This window comes from Manacus candei, unplaced genomic scaffold (genome assembly GCF_025592945.1).
Source record: "Manacus candei isolate 608988 ecotype Guabito, Panama unplaced genomic scaffold, ASM2559294v1 h1tg000046l, whole genome shotgun sequence".
Lineage (NCBI taxonomy): Eukaryota > Metazoa > Chordata > Aves > Passeriformes > Pipridae > Manacus > Manacus candei.
In genome coordinates, this window is record NW_026138094.1 from 2,055,127 (window position 1) to 2,074,879 (window position 19,753).

Consider the following 19,753-nt stretch of genomic DNA (forward strand, 5'->3'; position numbering starts at 1 on the left):
TGAACATGCCAGCTCACTGTAAAATAGCAAAAAAGATAATCAGAAGTTAGGAATTAAAAAAGTGAAAGAACAGGTTGTTCAGTGTGACTTTCTGTGTAAGGGTAGGGACAGATGGACAAACATACATGTGGTGCTTGTGCATCTCAGCTGCCTCCTCAGATGGGACCCATCAGAACTGCAGTTCAGGCATCAGAGATGACCAGGGAATGCAATAAAATAGGCAGGAAAATAGGCTGGAAAAACGATAACTTGGGTGAGGATGATGGAGTGAAGTCCATAAAACTTGAGAGTTCATGGGGAATGTGAGAAGGAAATGCTGGTCATTGTTTTCTCAGTACAAGCTCTACAAGGCACTGGCAGAAGGTGCCTGGTGCTGTTCTCAAGAGGAGATGATGTGGAGGATCTCACTGACAGAGGAACTGGGTCTGCTGCATTTCAGGAAGGAAGCTAAGCATGTTCCATAAAGGACTCCTAAATGATAGAAAGACATTGCATTTGACTTAGGAAGTCTTTGGGCCTCAAATAAAAAATACAGCCTGGAAAAATATTCTGTCCAAATAGCATATATTTTTCCTGGTTTTAGGATCCCTCTTCTGCATCCATGTTTGATACCTTTGGTCTAACTTGCAAGGACTTTGTGTTTCTGTGTTCTTGAGTAGAGAGGAACAGTTTTGGTGATGGAATCTAACCATTCAAAGGGCCTGATCATTGACTGCCTTGAGATTCTTCTGAAGCTCTTCATACTCGGGTTTTTTTGCTACCCTGAATATCTTCACATTAGCTAGAAAATACTGGGAGCCAGGAATTCCTGGTGCAAATGAAGGATGAAGTCATTATTGACAGGATGGTGAAGTTGAGCATACTCTTCTGAGGCAGGCATTAGGCCCCATTTTTTGCCTTATTTGTGTGCCAGTCAAAATAGAGAAATGTGTGCAGTTTTCCATTACTCAGGGACCTTGTCACTGATGGTTTGCACATTTTCTCTCTGATTAACAGAAGTAAAAATATTTGAAAGCTTGCAACATTGAAATAGGTCAAAATACTAAATACTTATACCTGACCATAAGTCTTGATCCTGCAAATATTAAGGAACTACTGAAAAATAAGAAAATACTAAAAATTTTCAAAGGGAATTTGTTTAAGTCTTTAGTGATAATGAGGTCTCATCACTGTGAATTCTAATATTTCTTACTTCTTCATGTCTACTCTGAGATGTTTAAAACAGCTTAGTTAAGTAGCAGCTTTAAAAAATCTTTAGGTTTCAGGAATAACTCTTTTTTGTAATACAAGCTGCTAAATCTGACCCGTTCAAACCCCATGAAGTCATACACAGGTAACTGAGAAAGGAACTTGGCACATTCAGAGGCATTATCTGGAGCAAGATCATTCTTCAGTTTTGGATTTCTGTGAGAAACTGCTTCACTGTTGGCTGAAGAGGTTTAGCAGCCTAGAAAAAGGATATTGGTCTACAATTCTGAGTTATAGAAAAATCAGCATCCTAAGAGTTGGACTTTACCAAGGAGGAGAACAGATAAATTATGAAGAACCAAATTCCCTGGTTTCTGGCTTCAAAAAATGCCACTCAAAACATAAATCTCATTGTCTGATAGTGTTTGAGCATGAAAAATATGTCCTGATTAGTCCCATATAAGAATCCTATTAAAACAAGTAAAAAGGAGGGCTGGTTTTAGTTAAGTGTTTTTTCAGAACTTTATTCTGTCCATCTTCAGATATGAGCTCTACAAGTAGGGGTGGTGTGCTGGTACTACCTCATTCCATTTCTGTTACCACAAAATCACATTGTAAAAAGGAAATTCATCTCTGCAAATAATTTTCACAAGTAGGTGAAGATCATATAGCAGAGGAAACTTCCCACTGCAGCCAGTTGTATTTAGAACAAAGTTTTAGTGTGCTGTATAGTTATTTGGGCTAAACTCCTTTAAACCCAGGAACAGTAATGTTATTTTTTCTTTTAATCGAATGGGATGTTTTAAAGTGTGCATTGATGAATCTCAGCTTAGGACTTTGGCACAAACCTTACAGCAACACCGTGTTCAGAACCAAGCACTAGTTGAATCCAGTCCTTGCTGGTTGAGGAGCAAAGGTCTCTTTCAAGATAAATCTAAAAAGTCTGACAAATGATCAGGGCCTCGTGAGATCCTGCAGGGAAGTGATCTGCAGCTGTGGGGAGGCTTCCACAGAGAAATGTTCACAGGTGCTTGTGTTCATAGGAAATGGGTGTTCCTCTTTCTGCTGGTTGGGATACAGGCACACACTTGGAAGGAGCTTTTTATGCCATCACATTCTCTGCTCTTGTGGTCTCCTCCCTCTTGGATTCACACATTTCCTTCCCCTACAGCACTGATGTACAGCCAAAAATCCAGATGGCTGAATGGGAAATGGACTTTGTGCTTAACTCATGTAGCAGAGCCAGGGTGCACTGCCTCCTTGCCTGAATTCTGCTCAACAGGAGTATGTAAAACTCCAGAACATTTAGATTCCATATGTTTTGCAGGGCATTTGTAAGAAGCTCCCCTTCCACCTTTGTGTTTTAAGGGCTATTATTTTCTATAGGACAGGCAGAATTTTAGTATTTTAGTACTGCAATCTTGTGGTGGTTTGAGACCCTCAAAAATCCAATTTCCAAGTCCAAGCCCCCCTCCCACAATTTGCTTCAGTGTGAGAGGGTTTTCAGACAAAACACAACTACTCAGCATTGTAAATACTTACAAGGTTTGTTTACATACATATATAGGTAACAACTATCTCTTCTACAATGAAATAACATATTTACATTAGATTAAATTTCTCTTTTTCTTCAGCAAGAGTCCAAGAAGAAAAGAGAAAAGTCCTTTTGTCACTTTTCAGGTCACAGTTCCTTCAAATTAGTTTCTGTGGTATTAGTTAGTGTCCTTTATTTTTAAGGCAGCAGGTTTGCAGAATTTATTAATCTCTTTTAATATACTCAATATCTTATCAAGCTAGTTGCATATACCATATACATTACAAAATAGAGCTTTACAAGAATAAAATCTATTTAGTTTTGTTTATTTAAAAGTAGACAACTTGGACCTGTAAGTTTGAAAGATTTCTTTGCAAGCATCTCAGTTACAGCTGCATATATTATATAGTTTCTTTAAGAAGAGAAAGCATTTGTATTTGTGTAAATAGATAAATTTTGTGGTTTTGGGTAAATCACCCATGTTGTTTAAATGGATGTTAGTTGGGGTGATACCATAGAACTATTCAGCACCAAGGATGGAGAAAATAGAACTGTATTGAATGGAGGCTTCCACTGCTGGCTGTGACATTGGAGATGGAGTGGCTGCTCTGCCACTTCTGATTTTCCAAAGAAACAAATTGTACTCAAATGGACAATATACCAGTCCATTTTTCCATCTCCTCTTCCTAAAGGGCAGGATAAAAACAGCATCAAAGAGGTCACCATGCCACAGAACTTCTGTTCAAACAATCAGATACCTGCTGGGGCAGCAGTGCCTCTCTCACTGCTGTGTGGGAGAGGTGAGTGTTCCCCTGTAGGTGCTCAGGAGGCTGTTCTGAACTTCAGTCATAACTAAAACTATTTGTGGTCTCTTCCTGAGGTTGTCTTCAAACGCTGTTACTGCTTGTTTATGCTCCTTATGACGTTCATGAACCAGAAAGTAATAATGGTAGGTATTGTAAGAGTTCAGGAGAGAACTTAAAATGCAGTGTTTTGAGGCCAGCAGGGAGTTGGTGTGTTGTGTTCTGACACAGCCATACCTTTGAATAGATTATATTGTGTTTTACAATTGTTCTCTGAAGTATCAAACTTTTGAAGAGAATTGTGGAGAGCCTGACCTGGGCAGGGTGCATTATTGCATCAGTAACACCGAGATATGATCAGGCTGCTGCTGACATGCATTAGCTCTGGCCACTCAGATGAGAGGTGTTTTAAAAAGGCATAGAACTAATATCAATTACAGAACTGTATTACTTTGTTTAACTGTTTCTTGTCATTGCCAACAAGGTCAAATTAGGCTAGATTTTATGAACCATTTCATGTATTTTCAGACTGCACTGTTAGTGATTCAGTATGTCTGTACATCCAAGCCCTGGCTGCATTTCTGAAGGTTTTAGCCTTCTGATCCACATCATAAACATACACTTTGTGTACAAATCCTGGGAAACAAGATACCATTCTTAAAGAATATAATGTGTGGAGTTGGTATCTGACCTTAGATATGAAATGGTTTTCTGCTTTGCCAGTTGAGTTGTATAAACAGAAGCGTAGAGTTTGCTACTCTTGCTGAATCTTTGATATCAAGTAATCTGATATATTTGCAGCAGATCAATATATTCAAGCAGACATGAGTGCTTTGTTATATGTGATTTAGGAATACTTTTTTCAGATTAGATTTAGTCTGGTCTTGGACTAAAGCAGCTTTACTGTCCTTGTTGTTTTAAGTTTTCTGAAGTGAAAAAGCAATTAGTGCATTTCAGAGATGCACATACCATTTGAAGCTGTTGTACCTCTTGAGCTTTAGAACTTTCAGGGTATGGAGCTTCCAGTTGCAAATTCAATGTTTGGTTTAAAAAAAAAAAACCAAACCCACAGTCTTTCCATTTCAGGTACTCTTTTTTTTCTCTCACGGTATTCCCATCCTTTATGGAAAGGAGCAATCTGATTCCCTTGAAAGTGTGAAGACCCAAAACTGAAGCCCCAGGATGCTGGATGTGCTTCTGAATGCTCTGGCAGCAGATATGTCTGGGAACAGACTGACCCAGGGTCCAGGCATGGTGAAATAAGTCTCCTTCTGTGTTAGGCTCATGTGCCTGTGGTTGGATTCAGTGCCCAGAGCCTCCTGGGAATGCTTAAGACAGATTTCTTCCTCCCCAGGCAGAGATGAGTGCTGATGACTGAACTGTGTGTGATCAAATGGGGAAAGGCCCACCAGCCTTGCCCTCCCCATGTGTGCTTTCCAATGGGATATTTGTGTCACAGTGAGGGATCTTCAGCTCCTCCACTGGTAAATGCTGCCAACGCAGCCACCTCAAAACACTTGGGTAATAAAATCCTGTAATAAGCTCTTTGTAGAGTGGAGGGCTCAAAACTGAGTATTTATCTTGACTTTGATGAGGTGACAGCCAGAAATGTTCTGGTTCTATTTCAGCTTTTTGTTGCAGCAGCATCACTGGAGATGGGGCAGATTTCACCCACCTTGCTGGGCTTTGTGTGAGGGAGAACTGCAGGTCCCACTTATAGAAACTTTCCTTAGAACAAAAATAACTTGAGAGAAGTTGTTTTGCAAAGTGCCAGAGGTATCAGTGTGAGATGCATGCTTTACATTTTTAATCCCCTTTTATTAGCTGTTACTAGTTGATATCTTTAAGGGCATCTTTTCACTTGATTACTTTTCCTGGATGGCTTTCCTTTTTCCATTGTAACAAGAATAAAACCTTTTTGCTCTCAGGTAATTTTCTAGCCAATAAGAAACCACTGAATGTCTTAGTGAAAGAGTCTTTATATGTCTTTATGTGAGTGGCTTTTTTTTTTTTCATTGAACCGGTGCATATCTAGATACTATAAATGTCATTTGAATTCTTAAGGTTGTCAAAAATGAATAGCTTGCTTCTTCTTGCTGTCTGAAATTTATCTGACAAAATGAAGTTCAACATAAAGCACAGATAGGTAATGAAACCAGCTATTGTGCAGGTAAGCAAATCTGTGATTGATTAAGTGGGCGACATCTGGATGTGACCAGAACCTATTCGTGAGGGGCTGTAAATAGCATCAAAGATTTGTGAGGGTTAGGGCTGTGGGCAGCAGGAAATATTTGAAAGCCAAAGCAGGATCAAATGTTTAGGTAAACATTATGGTTATAGCTTACCACAAATCAAGTGAGAGCCATTAGAATGTTGTTTGTTATCCTGTGGTTGAATGTAAATTCTCAACATTGCTCCTTTGATTTGTAAAGCAAATGAGGGTTAGGTTGCAACCTGAAGACATGGGAGATGCTGAAGTGAGACAAGCAGGCCCTGCTGACTTTGTTGTGCTCTGCCTTTGGAGGTTTTCTGGAGGTACCTGTTGCTCCACAAGCATAGCCTTGGTTCCTCACTGCTGAGCACCTTGTTTTGTTCCCACTGAAGAACGTGCACCACCAAACCTTGCACTTGTGTTTGTGCACAGAACTCCCTCCCACAGGGAAGTGCTCCAGCCCCTGGCTGTGTGCTGGCCTTTGCTCACTGTTCTGTTGGAATGCTACGGAGCACAAACATTTTGGCTCCCTCAGGGAACAGCAAAGCTGAAGGCTGTTCCTGGAAATCTGTATCATTCTTCTCATTTACAAATAGCTCTGGCAAGCGAGGGGTGCATTTGGTGGGAATCCTACTCCTGGTATGACTGGCATGTGCTGGCTATTGCTCTCTAGCATCATTACATCTTCATTGGTGCCTCATTTAATACCTGCCATAGACAGATAGAAATGGAAGGAATTATATTTATCTAATTTTAGGAGTTAAATTTATAAGTTCATGCTTGAAAGTCAAAGGTTTTAACAGTGGCCAGAGAAATGTAGTATTGTTATCCTCAGCTGCTTCACACATTGAGGAGAGAGCCACCCAGCCAATCTCCAGGCAACCTTGCTTAAGTTTTGGGGGGAAAAATAAAACAGAAAACTGGTGTCCTTCCTACTGGAGAGGAGACAGATTTATTGAAGACAAGAAACAAGGCTTGTGATGGGAGTATCAGAAACTGTCTGGGAAAACAATCTAAATCCACTAATGCCAACTGTAATTCTGAGAGATGAGGAGCCAAAGCTTTGAGATGCCAAAGCAGTATGTGCTTTGTTGTTACTAATCTGATGGACCTCCTGCCTGGAGGGGAAGGATTAAATGAGTAGCACGTCTGTGAGCTGCGGTTGAGTGAAATTAGTGAAGTTGGGACTTTCTTAATTTCTCTTGCAATGCCTTCTTTATCCAGGCTTCCTTGTATGAGTTCTTAAGGGGGAGCCTAGACTGTAAACACCAAGCTAAACCAAGTGTTTAAGGACTTAGTTAGTCCCTCTAGTCCCTCCAATATCATAAATGACTTTGTGGATAAACTAATACCTTCTGGAGTGCCACATCTCCATGTGATGTGTATTGCCACAGAACCCCACAGACAGAGCTGCACCTTTGCTTTTGTAACCAAGTACTTCACCAGTTCTGGTTTTCCCAGTGATTTACACACCATTAGGATCTCATTTTACTAATATTTACTCTCCATTTTTTCCCTAAGTTAAAGTGATTGATCTGAGAAAAAGATTATCATTTACATGCTGAAACAGTGTTGTTTTTTTTTTTAATACTCTTTTCTCAACATTGTGCATGAAATGTTTCTAATCAAAGTGAGAAATGTAGAAAGCTCAAGCTGCTCAAACAGAGATTAAAACTCTTGTGTCTAATATATATCTGTGTTTGCATTAACTAACCTTGCTGGTGCTCATTTGTTTTTCCAATTTACTTGTTTGAATTTCTGTGTGTTTGGGGATTGTAGGGTCACATTCACTCCCTGCTGTGAGTTTGAGCTGTTGGACACAGCACACACTGAGGGGGATTGATCTTCTCTGGGTGTACCCTGAAGTGGGATAAGGTGGCTGAGTTTATGTCACTATAAGCTCCTGAAAGTTGGAGTTCTGAGTGGTACTGATAGTATAAAGAGACATCCTTTCTAGTTTTATTTCTCAATTATTTGCTTACATAGTCATTACTCTGGGAAAAACCCACTTCTTTTAGAGTGTTGCTTTGTTGAAAATGAACAATGGACTGTTCTTGACTAGCATCCTTGGCCTTTTTTAAAATTTTGAGTTTGTTGTTTTAACTTTTTTTCATTTCAGTGAGATGTCTGTGATACGAATTTGGCTCTGAAAGGGATGCTCAAGGCTTTCTTTTTTAGAAAAAGAAATCTGGTATTAAAAGAACAGTGAAAGGATCTTTCCTGTATGTTTGTTTTAGTTTAAAGATGGAACTATGAGGGCTGCTAGGGAGAAAATTGACTCCATGTCAGACAGACTCAATACACTAGTGCATAAATGAAACCTTAATTCTTGAATTAGAAATGTATAAAGTAAATTATAATGTATATGAAGTATAAATGTAGATGTCTACTTCTAGACAGTTTTTATCAAGTTTACTGCCTGTTCTCCAGTGACTGGCTCAGAAAACTAATAGAGATGGAACTGGAATTAATAAGAGATTAGAAAGAACCATTGCTAGTTAGTGGTGCAACTTTGAACAGAAAATAAGAGAAGGAAGCAATGCAGATCATCTTAAAAGATGTAAAGTGGAAAAAATTGGTAACTGGTGTTGTTTTATTTTGATAATCAGTTAATTTTTTTGTGGTTTCACATTTCTTGATATAATTTCCTGGTATTTTCACTTTTCTTGTTTTGGAGAAGGCAAAGTTGGAAGAGGGACTTGGTTAAGGAAAACAGGATAAAGAAGGGGACTAAGGTTTATCTTTGACACATTTAGAAGCTTTTAATACTTTCTCTCCAAAAACATTCTGAAAGTCAATGCCTTGTACTGGGAGTCCAAAATTGGACATAGTATTCCATTTGAGGTTTTTCTTGTCAAATGGAGGGCATAATCCCCTTCCTTGACCTTCCAACCACCCCTCTGCTGGAACAGTCCATTGTGCAGTTGCTGTCTCTGCTGCAAGGGCACGTTGCTTGTTCACACCCAACTTGTTGTGCACAAGATCCCTGAGGTCCTTTACTGCAGAGCTACTTCCCAGCCTGTCCTGGTGCATGGAGTTATTCTGTCCAAGGCACAGAACTTTCCATTTCAACTTCCCTGCCCCTTCTGCCAGGCTGTCAGGACACCTCTGAGCAGCAATCCAGTCCTGCTTCCAGCATCTCCCTGCAGTTTGGTGCCACCTGTGCATTTGCTGCCAGCACACTCCTGTCTGAGCATCCAGGTCACACAAGGAATGTTTAACAGTATTGCCTCCAGTATCCCTCCCAGAGAGAGGCCACTGGGAAGTGCCTGTCAGTTGGATTTTGGAGCAGGATCACTACCCATTAAGTCTGGCAATCCAGTGGTTTCCCACTCACCTTACTGTCCCCTTTCCCAGTCTGGATTTCTGCAGCGTGGCTTTGAGACCACTGGGACAGATGATGTTGAAGGTCTCACTGAACCCAAGGCACAGAACATCCCCTCCCCACTTCCCTGCTGAACTCACTGAACCACAGCAGACAGCAGCTTGTTCAGGCACAACTGGACCTTGGTATGTCCAGGAGGGTTGTTCTCTTTTTCTTTTGTTGTTTTGGGGTTTTTTTGTCCTTCATGTGTTTGGAAATGACTTCCAGGAGGATCAGCTCTGCAGTCTCCTGAGGGCTGTTAGGGTGACCAACCTGCAACTGAGTCTCAGGTCCTCCTCCTTGCCCTTAATGCAGATGGATGTGGCAGCTGCTTTTTGGGCACTCCCACCAACCACCGTGACCTCACTGGGAAATCATCCAGCTCTGTTGGCACTCTTGGTTGCATCCTGTCTGATCCCAAAGATTTGTGTACATAAAAGTTCCTCAGGTGCTCCTAAACCTGATCTTTCTCATTCCCACAGATTCAGTGGGAGTGATTAATTTTACACAGAAGTTCAAGTGAATGGAAAAAAAAAAAAATATATATATATACTTCTGTTTGACACATTTAAGTCCAAAAGTCATTTAAACTTGCTAGTAAATTTTGCATTGTGAAGACCATGGGATTGACATAATTCTGCCCTGTCAAGTCCATAAAGAGCCTGACCCTTGTGACTTGGCAAATTTCCCATTGATGTCAACTTTGAAGTCAATGAGGATTCCTTTGGAGGGCAGACACCAGAATTTGGATTAAAACATTTGTTTATGATTGATAAATGAAGTCCACCTGTTGACCAGACAAGGAGAACATATGATGCAAGAAATAACAGTTTGAGAGGTTCTCCTTCATTTCAGTTTTGTACAACATTTGTATTTCAGATTAAAATACATCCCAAACCAAAAGAAATCTTTGGATTGACTGAGATATTTTAAGATCCTGTTACCAATAACAAAATGACAGCAGTTGTTATCATGTGATAAAGGCTCATTTGAAAAGAAGTGCAATACAAACTTTGTGTAGAGGTGTAAAAAATTAGCTTTTTGCCTTTTTTTTTTTTTTTTTTTTTTTTGCAAAGACCTTCTGCATTTTGATTTCACGAGGATTGTAAGTGCCACCTTGTGGACATCATTATTCTTGTATCTCATAGGATACAAGTGGTAAAGTAGAATAATAAAATTTAGTTTCAAAATCTGTGACAGAAGTTATTTATGTTTTCTTTGAGGATCAGGGGATTTTATTTATTTTCCAGTATGGTTAATTGATTTGCTGAAGTTGAAGAACATAATACCTTTGGGTTTCATGACTGGGAATAAACCCAAACTCTACTAGTCTTGTTGTGGAGCTCTACTCCTTCATGATTTTTGCAGTTCTGGCTGGAATTCCTTCGTTGGTCACTCTCAGACCTGTCTCCTGAGTAAGACAGTGGTGGGATACACAGGAGTGAAATCCCAGATGTCTGGTGTTCTGACAGGCTCTTTTTGTTGTAATCCCTTGTCCTTGTGTGGAAGTGCCTTGGTAAAATGGTCCATGCCATTTCCTGAAGGAGCCCATGTCATTTTGGAGGGGTTGTGGTTTGTTGGGTTTTCTCTGTTGGCCATCCTGGTGTTCCCTGTGTTTCTGGCAGCTGCATTCTGCTGGTGCTGGGACATCTCATGGTACTGGGCACATCAGCTGTGCCATGTTTCAGAGGGTTTGGGGAACTGTCTTGTCTCCCATACCCGAGCACCACGATGTGTAACAGCAAACCCCAACTCAGGCATTTCTGCAGTTTTCGGAAATAAAACCAGATTTTGTACTGAGGAATACAGAGTTTCTAGTTGTATGGAGCTAGTTTTCTGCTCTTTAATAAATTAAAGATATTGTCACCAAAGTAGATTAAGTATCTGCTGCTTATTTTGAAACTGTCTCTTGAGGATCTGGAGCTTCCTCTCCAACCAACTCCAGTTCCAACCTGTGTTCAGGAGTAAATCCAGTTGGTTTGTCTGTGTGCTGTTTAGCTGTCAACCATTCCAACTGCTTGTGCACATCACAAATTCCTACTTATCTCCAGGCTATAATTAGACCATAGCCAGTATCAAAATTCCAGGACATCAAATCTCTTCCTTGGCTTGCTGCTGAAGTGCTTTCTTATGTTGTCACAAAGCAGAAGCTGATTGATTTCATAGATAAGTTGGTTTTTAAACTGTTACAAAAAAATAACAGTGTTGTTTTTGTGAAAACACAGTTGCATTCCTGGTCAGTGAAGAAGTCTCCAAATTACCATCTCAGCTGCAGGGAAGGTGTTTTGTGGAGTGCACAAATGGTGACCACACCTGAGCTCCTGGGCCAACCCCAAATCTCCAGTGTGAGAGTTCACTTGTGTCCACTTTGTCACTGGTTGAATTATTAAGAGAACATCTTCCCATTCTGCTTGAGAGGCCTGGGAAGTAAAAGCATCTGACTTTATGTGGAGAAGATACCTGACATGGCAAGAAAAGCTTAGAAATTCAGGTAGAATACGGGAAACTGTTTATTAAAATGAGGATGATGGAATGTCAAATATGATTCTCTTAACAGAAGAACCATGAACAATGTAGGACAGGGGTTAAAAAGATAAGGCTCCAGCACTTGGTAGGTAAGATCAAAAATGATGGAAGAATTGTTGTTTACATGCTTTTATCACATTTCAACTTTAGCATGAGTGGATCTGGTATTTCCTTGATTTATCTGTTAACAACCTTAGATTTTTCCTTTTATCTGTTGCATTGTTGCTGTATTTTTAACTTATTATGACATACATCTTTCTGACTTTCAGCTTTAGTGTGATCATGAATGATTTCTTTGTGCTTAAAAAAAGCTTTGCTTTGGGGTAGACATGAATTTATTTAATTTACTTTGAACTGCTACATTTGTAGAATGATAGAATGGTTGGGGTTGGAAGGAACCTTAAAGATCATCTAGTTTCAACCTCCAAATTACATTTCATAAAATAGGTGATAGATTTCTGTTCTACTGGCTCATGTAATGTTTCATTCTTATTTGAATGAGAATGAGAAGTTCTTTTTTGGGATGTGCAAGTTAATCATAGAAGTAGATGATAGGTGTTCATCATAAAACTTCCTTAAGTCTGTAAATACAAACCAGCAAGATCAATGAACAGAAATGTTTCTGTAAAACAGGAGGGAGTGCATATACTGTAGAGACTTTTAAAGTGCAGTAACTTGGAAAGATTTTTTTTTTCTTGTTTGTGTCAAATCTGTAACCTCTTTTCTGCACTTTAATTTACATTATTTTAAATGCCTAGAGAAACGGTGGCTGCCCCATCCCTAGAACTGTTCAAGGCCAGGTTGGACAGGGCTTGGAGCAACCTGGGATAGTGGAAGATGTTCCTGCCCACGGCAGGGGGGTTGGCATGAGATGATCTTCAAGGTCCCTTCCAACTCAAACCATTCTATGATTGTAGGAAATGATTTATTTTGAATTATCCCGTCCAAGTGGGTGCTACTGACTGGGTTGAAGATTTTCTACTCAGTGAACTGGAGGATCCCTTCTCTAACTGTCAAGGTGCAGCATAAAGATTTCTGAGAAACCTCTTTTGGTGAGAATAGGCTGAGTGCTCAATTTTAGAGGAGATTAGGACAACACTTTATATGTGAAGTAGTTCTGCTTTTGTGAAAAGCCCATTTTGAATCCTGCCATAATCATAGCTCTCCACCTCTTCTCTGGCTGGCAGCTGTGGGAACTGTGCTGTTAAGAGGTTCTTTCCTTTCAGCCAAGGAGGATGCAATCAGTGATGAACAATGCATTACTGTTCTAGTGTGTTCTTGTATTTTTGGTAGCAGGATGTAAAAACCTGTCAGCTAACTTTGAAACCCCGAGCCTATGAACCCTTTAGCTTTTCTGGCCTTTTCCCATAGGGATGAACAAAGGAAGACATTGCTGAAATGCTGATTCTCAAAATGGTTTCACAACTGATTGTTCTCTGAAAGTCATGCTATCCTTGGTTATTATGTCCAAAGTCTGCAGTTGTAAGATCTTGGAAAAAGAAATGTTACTTTATTTTGCAGAGCATTGGCTGTGACGACTATCTGGGTTCTGACAAGGTGATTGACAAGTGTGGAATATGTGGAGGGGACAACACTGCTTGCAAGGTGGTGTCTGGAGTTTTCAAACACACGCTAACAAATCTTGGCTACCACAAGATAGTGGAAATTCCTGAAGGAGCTACTAAAATCAACATTACTGAGATGTCAAAGAGCAACAACTATTTGGGTAAGTTGCATCTCAGGGAATGAAGCCTTCTTTGTGCTCTAGTGCAACTGGGTGGAGGTTATGCCAGGAAAGGCCTTCTGAGCAGCGTGCAATAGATGTCAAGAAGAGGAGGGAGAAGGGAAAAAAGTCATCAAACAGGTATTTTGATCAGAACTGTCTGTAATTCTCAGTTTTTCTTGCACAACAAACCCCACAGACCTGTTCCCATGTATCCCCTGTCCATCTGACCTGGCTTTGGTATTTCCTGTTAGTTGGTTCTGCTCTGGTGTTTTCCCTTCCTGCATCACTGCCCTTCTCTGAGCAGTCAGGAATCCAGCCAAGCATTGGTTGTTCATGTACATTGAATTGAGACTGCTTGAGGAGGAAAGAGCATCTTCTAATTGCCTAAAATTTCAGTTCTTTTAAAGTGAAAGAATGTAAAAATTGTATTGAGATAATTTGGTACTGAGGTGGCATTTGCAGAATCCAAGGTTATTTGTACACTTGTTTATTCTGAAGCAGGTTCTTAATTCAAAACCATACATCATCCTTGAATATTTATATTAACATAACACCTTGAGGTATATTTCTAGATGTGTGTAATGGGTTACAACTTAGAGATTATGTGCAGTTTATGCAGATCTGTGTCAGTCTTGTGTGCATTTATGAACTGTGGCTTTCCCTGTTGTCACCTGTCCTGTTCCCAAGTTACAAAGCCCTTGGTTTGTCTATATTTGTGCATGTTTTGGAGGCAATTCTGCTGAGTGGACTGGAGAGAGAAGAGTCAGTTCAGATTTATAAAACCTGCTCCTCACCCTTTACTTTCTCTTCACCTGTTAGTCCATCCTTAGATCTGTCTTACCAATTGCTAGAGCAGATAGTAAAATTGGTGTAGTCTTTGCTAAAACTGTACTGGAAGTTCCAAACCCCAGTATTCCTGTTGGACAGCTGCTTTATCTCACTTGTGGCTGGTGAGCATCTCAGCTGCTGCTCAGGTACAAGAAAGGAAAATGCTTGTTATGGAATGGCTTCTCTTCTCTTTTCTACTTTGTCCCCCTTAATTTCTGCTGGAGCTGTACTGAGTTTTACAGGAACATTGCCTGTGCATGGGAGTTTATTGTGGGGAACAGTCTGAACTGTAACGTGAGCTCCATAATTGTACAAGGAAAGTGACCCTTCAAAAACTGAAGAAATAATGTAAACTACCCACAGTCCAAGAAAACCAAATGTCTGGACCTTTCGTAGGGTGGTCTTATCAGTTCTAATTGGTTTCATCCAAGTGAGTTTTTGATACATTATGTACCTAAATGCACTAGCATTCATTTGTTCATGCCAGCAGTTTGTATAACATCCATCAACACTAACTTGATTGATGATGAACTAAATCAATCATTCTCTCTAAAGAACTTCCCTAGATACTTGTACTCTTGGTAGAAAATGGGTGAGAACGGAGCTTACTTGGCAGTACAGTGAAAGCAGTCATGTTACTAATGTATAAAATCATGGAGCTGAATGTAATTTTTCTGTCAGATTTATGTGCCAGCATCTAAAAACAGCTGGCAGAGAAATTCCCTTAACTATGTTAAAATGGCCTGAGCCACTTCAACATTTTTGGAATGGGCAGCACAGAAAGAAAGTAACATTTTTTGATTAAAAATAACCAGGCTGTTGGCCTGGTTCCCATGCTACTCCTTAACTGCTTATCCCCTGACCCCTTGGTTTATGCTATCATCTCTTTTCTTTCCTTGTTTTTTTCTTTTTGTTTTTTTTATCCATTTCATATGTTTTATTTTAAAGCTGCTGGTATGGATTTAGTCTGTTCAATTTGCCAGCTCGCTCGCCTGTTAGGAATTCTCGAGGATGTAATTCCAGCTAGAAGGACTCCAGCTGTTCTGCTTACATTGTTACACAATAAACTTGCTTTATTGAGGCAGGTGAGTTGCACCAGGACAGCAATGAACATGTTCCAGCAGATCAGAAAACTGAAACCACAGGCAGGTTTATCAAGCAATTTACTGGACGAGTGAAATGGTAACTGTGAGGTTGGGTTTTGGCATGTTGGTGGTCAGAAATTTCCCACTGATAAAGCAGCATTCAGAATATAGACATAGTGCACATGACAGTGGTAGAGCTGGGAAGCTTGAGAACTCAGGATCTGGTGTTTACTGTTTTCTTTATGTCTATGGTAATAAACAAAAGTCTTGAACTTTAAAAGTAATAATTAAAAAAATCCTTATCCTTAAGGTGTAGCAACAACAAGAAAAACAACCCAGCAGCCATTCCTTTAAGGATGTAGTTAAATACTTTGCAAAACTGAATTTTCTGGACCCTGTTCTGTCATGATCCAGTTGTAGCCAGCAGAGCTGCTTGTAAGCAACATTCCACTTGTTTCAAGGAGTGTAAGGTAGTTGCTTTTGGTTTTCCTTTCACTTTGTACATTTTATGGTTTCTTCAATGCAAAATCATAAGTTGGCTCAAGGTCACTGAGATTTATTTTTTTTTTAGAAGACGACAGCAGATGTTTCTGGGAATTGGAGTTATCCTGTGTGTCTGTGTTTAGGAGATTGTCTTGGTTCCATGTGTTCCAATTTTTACAAAGCTCCACATCTTTTTACTGTTTTATCAAAAGCACCAACCAAGTGAGTAATCAGAAAAGTTTTGTTTTCACAAGGAGGTATTTCTGTAAAATCAAGAGGTGCTGGAAAAAGCAGGCAGGAATATAAGTATCAAACTCAGCTAAAAGTCATTCAAACATTTAAAAGCTTCTCCACACTGCTTTTGTGAACTTTTCTGTAGTAATCTATTGCTCATTGTTGCAGAGCTTGTGACCCTCATAAAAAGCACAGTCCTAATGATTCTGCTGAATATGATGGAGCTTCTTGAGGTTTGCTCATTTTAAGTACTGCATTTTTGGTTTTTGCACACAAGTTGGAGTGATTCCAGTATAAAATTTTTAAGTTCCTGCTACTTGTAAATGATAAACTTCTGTCAAAAGAGAAAACATGACAGTGGTATATAAAGCTTTAAAGTATTTCTGGAACGTGTCATTATCTGGGTACTCAGAATATGCAGATTAAAGGAGACAGGCAACTTCAATGGTTGTTTAGCTGGTTTTTCATGTAGCTTTGTAATTAACTTTTCACAAAATCCCAGTTTTTGATAAATGAATTTCATATAACACAAACATATTTCCTTCCCTCCCTGCCCAAGTGCTCCAGTTCCTTTTAGGCTTTCCCTTTCTTGCAGCTCTTCACTGGAGGAAGAGTGTTGATCTGAGAGAGGAAAACATTTTAGCAGTCAGTTTGAGAATGAGCTGCAGCATTAACTAGTGTTTCTTAGTGAGCCAAAATTAACTAACTAACAGAGCCATTGGGTGTATCTGAAATTCCCCAGGAAACATCTCATGTTTGTTTTCTAGTGTGTGTTTGTTCAGAAAGAAAGCAGTCCCGTTTGGAGTGCTGTATAATAGCTATTCATTCCTGTTAATAATGTATTCATCAGGCTGTATATTTACTCTAGTATTTTATTACAATTTAGGTTTAGACTCTCTAAAGTGTAAAGAAGGTTAGAGGCTGTGCAGTCCTGAACTGTGTCAGAAGGATTTGCCTCTCAAAGCAGTTTTCAGCAACATTTTCTTACTGGCTGACACGTTAGACCCGTTGGTAACAGAACAGCTGACCTTGGACAGACTTTTCCATTGGCAAAGCACTTCTGTCACATGCTGGCCTTGTACAGAAAAGAGACAAAGACATACTTTTTATCCCACTGGTAATCATCAGCTGGCCAGTTCTCATACATGGACGTGGGAAGCTTGCCACTGAATTAAGTGGGGCCATAATACCTTCAGTGGGACCAGGATGTTACAGCACTTGTGCTGCAAAACATGTGGTTTTGAGTAGAAATACTTCATCATCTTTGGGATTGGGATTTGAGATAAGGGCAAAATTTAAGGCCAAATAACATGAATCTGAAGTGATTATTTGGAAGGTGGGTTTTTTTGCCTTTTTTGTGTCTTGAGAACCTAATTTAAAGAAGCTGATGGTTCTCCATATCCACAGCCTCAGCAGCAAGGCAGTCTGGTGGGAAGGAGGTACCAGTAGTTAAAATTTAGCTTAATATGAGATTCAGAGATCCAATGGTTGAAAATGTGCTTGTTTTGGAATACACTTACACTGTATAATGAACTTGCTCTCATTAAAGGAAGTTTACAGGACATGTAATCATGTCCTGTAACTCAAGGAACAGTTTGTTTCTGGGGCAGTTGTCCTGTGGCCTTGGGATCCAGTTCATCCAGCAGTCCTGGACACACAGTGCCACCAGTGCTGGCAGCTGGGGGGTGTGAGTGTCCCAGGAAAGGGAGGGGAGATCCAGCAGAGCTTTAGCAAGTCTCTTAACATTTTGTTTCTCACCTGAACACTGCTTGCTACAAAGATGGTTGTTCCACAGAGAAATTCATTTCATTGCTCACTGTAAAGCACATCACAGTTCCTTCAGGGAATAGATTCTGTATTTCAGTTTTGGTTTTAGTGGAATTAAGCAATTTCAGCCACTAAATGAAATAAAGATATCTTTGGGTCTAATCCATTTCCCTCACTTTCTGTAAAATCATACTCTCCTATTGTAGCATCTTCTCTTGGCACATGCCAGTGTACAGTATTTATGATTAAAATAAGAGTTGCACATTAATATTTTTAAACAAAACTCCAAGAGTTGTAAATAGCACCTTTGTGAAAATTGGTGTCCCTGAACACCAGTATGGCTGTAAGAAATTTGTCATATGGAAAGAACAGGAGCTGATACTAATGGGGCTGTGAAAAGATGCTCAAAACCCACTTTCACTCCGTATTCCATGCAGCAGATAACATTCAGGCAGTACATTTCATGAGGAAATATTGTTAGCAGCTCTGGAGGTTAAAATAACATTTTGAAATCAATTTAGAGATTCAAATTTACAGGAGATAAAGGAGTTAGTTTAGAACACTGGCAGAGAATTTGGATAAAGAGTGTTAGAGGCACTGATGTATCACAGGTGATCATATGAAAAGTTTTATAATATAAGCAATTAACTCATTTCCTTCATATGGGGCTAAGAAGATCAATTAATACACTTCAAAATATACTTATTTCTTAATTACTGTTACTGATTTTATTTTAATTTTATTTTTATACAAGTTTACAAGTTTCTGTGCAAAAAAGTTGCAACAAATACTATATAGTAATATGGAGGAGAGGATACATGTTTGAGTTTTCAGTGACTTAAACATGGCATTTCTTCTGGTGTGTATTATTCATTGGGTGCATCCCTATCCGTGCCCTGGAGTTGGAGTGTTTCTCCTGCATCCACAGCTTACTGAAGGCAGCACTTAGAAAACATGTAATTACAATATCTGGATAAGAATAACTATTTTTTTTACCTTTTGTCCTTGGTCCTCTTGCCTGTTCTCTGCTGGAGTTCAGCAACAAAGACATTTCTTTGTACAGCCAACAATGTGCTCCAAACTGTGGAGAAAAGATTTAAGGAAACACTTCTTAACTGAAATTCAGCACAGCAAGTTCAAACCATAAGGAAATTGCAGAGCAAATTATTAGTTAGAATCTCTGTGTAAACTTAAGCAGAACATTTTGAATAATATTCCTAAGAAATACTTTTTATGATTGGGTATCCCAATGGAACTGCTGTGTCCTTGTTTCCTGAATGCTGAACTGAAGACTCAGGAAATATTACACAGGAAGAGGAACAAGTTGGGGTTTGGGGTTTTTTGTTTTGGTTTTTTTTTTTTTTAATGTTTGCAAGATCAGGTATTCCTATAAAAACAAGATACTGGTAATATAAATTGAGAACTACTGGTTATTTGCTTCTGCCTTATCTTTTTTTCTCCACTCTCAGTCTTGTCCTTCAGTGCTTCAGATTCTACTTTTGGTCAAATATTTTCTGATTCTACAAGACTGGCCATTAACAGAAGCTTTAAAAATTTTTGGGCACCTCAAAACTTTCAATTCAATGTCAGTTTTAAAAGAGAGCTGATGAGCAGAGAAGATTCTAATTTTTTTCCACTTAATTCAGTTCAGTTAGCATTGGTTGCTCAGTTCTAGATACACTGATTATCTGAATTAACAGTAATTTTAATAAATTGCTCTCTGTGTGGCCATACTTTAATTCAAAACTAACACAGGTCTACTAAGAGCATTGTGTTTCTCACCATGGATTTTAAAACAGCCTCACTGCTGAAGTGTCTGATCCTGACCTATCCAGGAAAGTGCTTTTCCATGACTGTTGTTTTATGCACAGAAGGTCAGGGGCTGATCAGACAAACATGCATCTTTTAGCAACTCCCCAGTTCAGTGCATGTTGAGTGAATGTTACCCTGATTGCTGACAGATTCCCTCAGGATTTATGTTCTGACACGTTTGCTGGCCTGAG

At 39.4% G+C, this 19,753-nt stretch overlaps 1 protein-coding gene across 8 annotated transcripts in view; it reads left to right on the forward strand.

Annotated features, from left to right (window-relative positions):
* Window positions 1–19,753, forward strand: part of THSD4 (thrombospondin type 1 domain containing 4) — a 304,090-nt gene that overhangs the window by 231,613 nt on the left and 52,724 nt on the right. For 7 of the 8 annotated variants that reach the window (XM_051796399.1, XM_051796397.1, XM_051796396.1 and 4 more), the window contains one exon: window positions 13,149–13,353. In XM_051796399.1, coding sequence (XP_051652359.1) covers window positions 13,149–13,353 — 205 coding nt within the window. Of the gene's footprint in view, window positions 1–8,418; window positions 9,248–13,148; window positions 13,354–19,753 lie in introns of those variants that run through there. The other variant, XM_051796403.1, reaches the window with a different exon arrangement.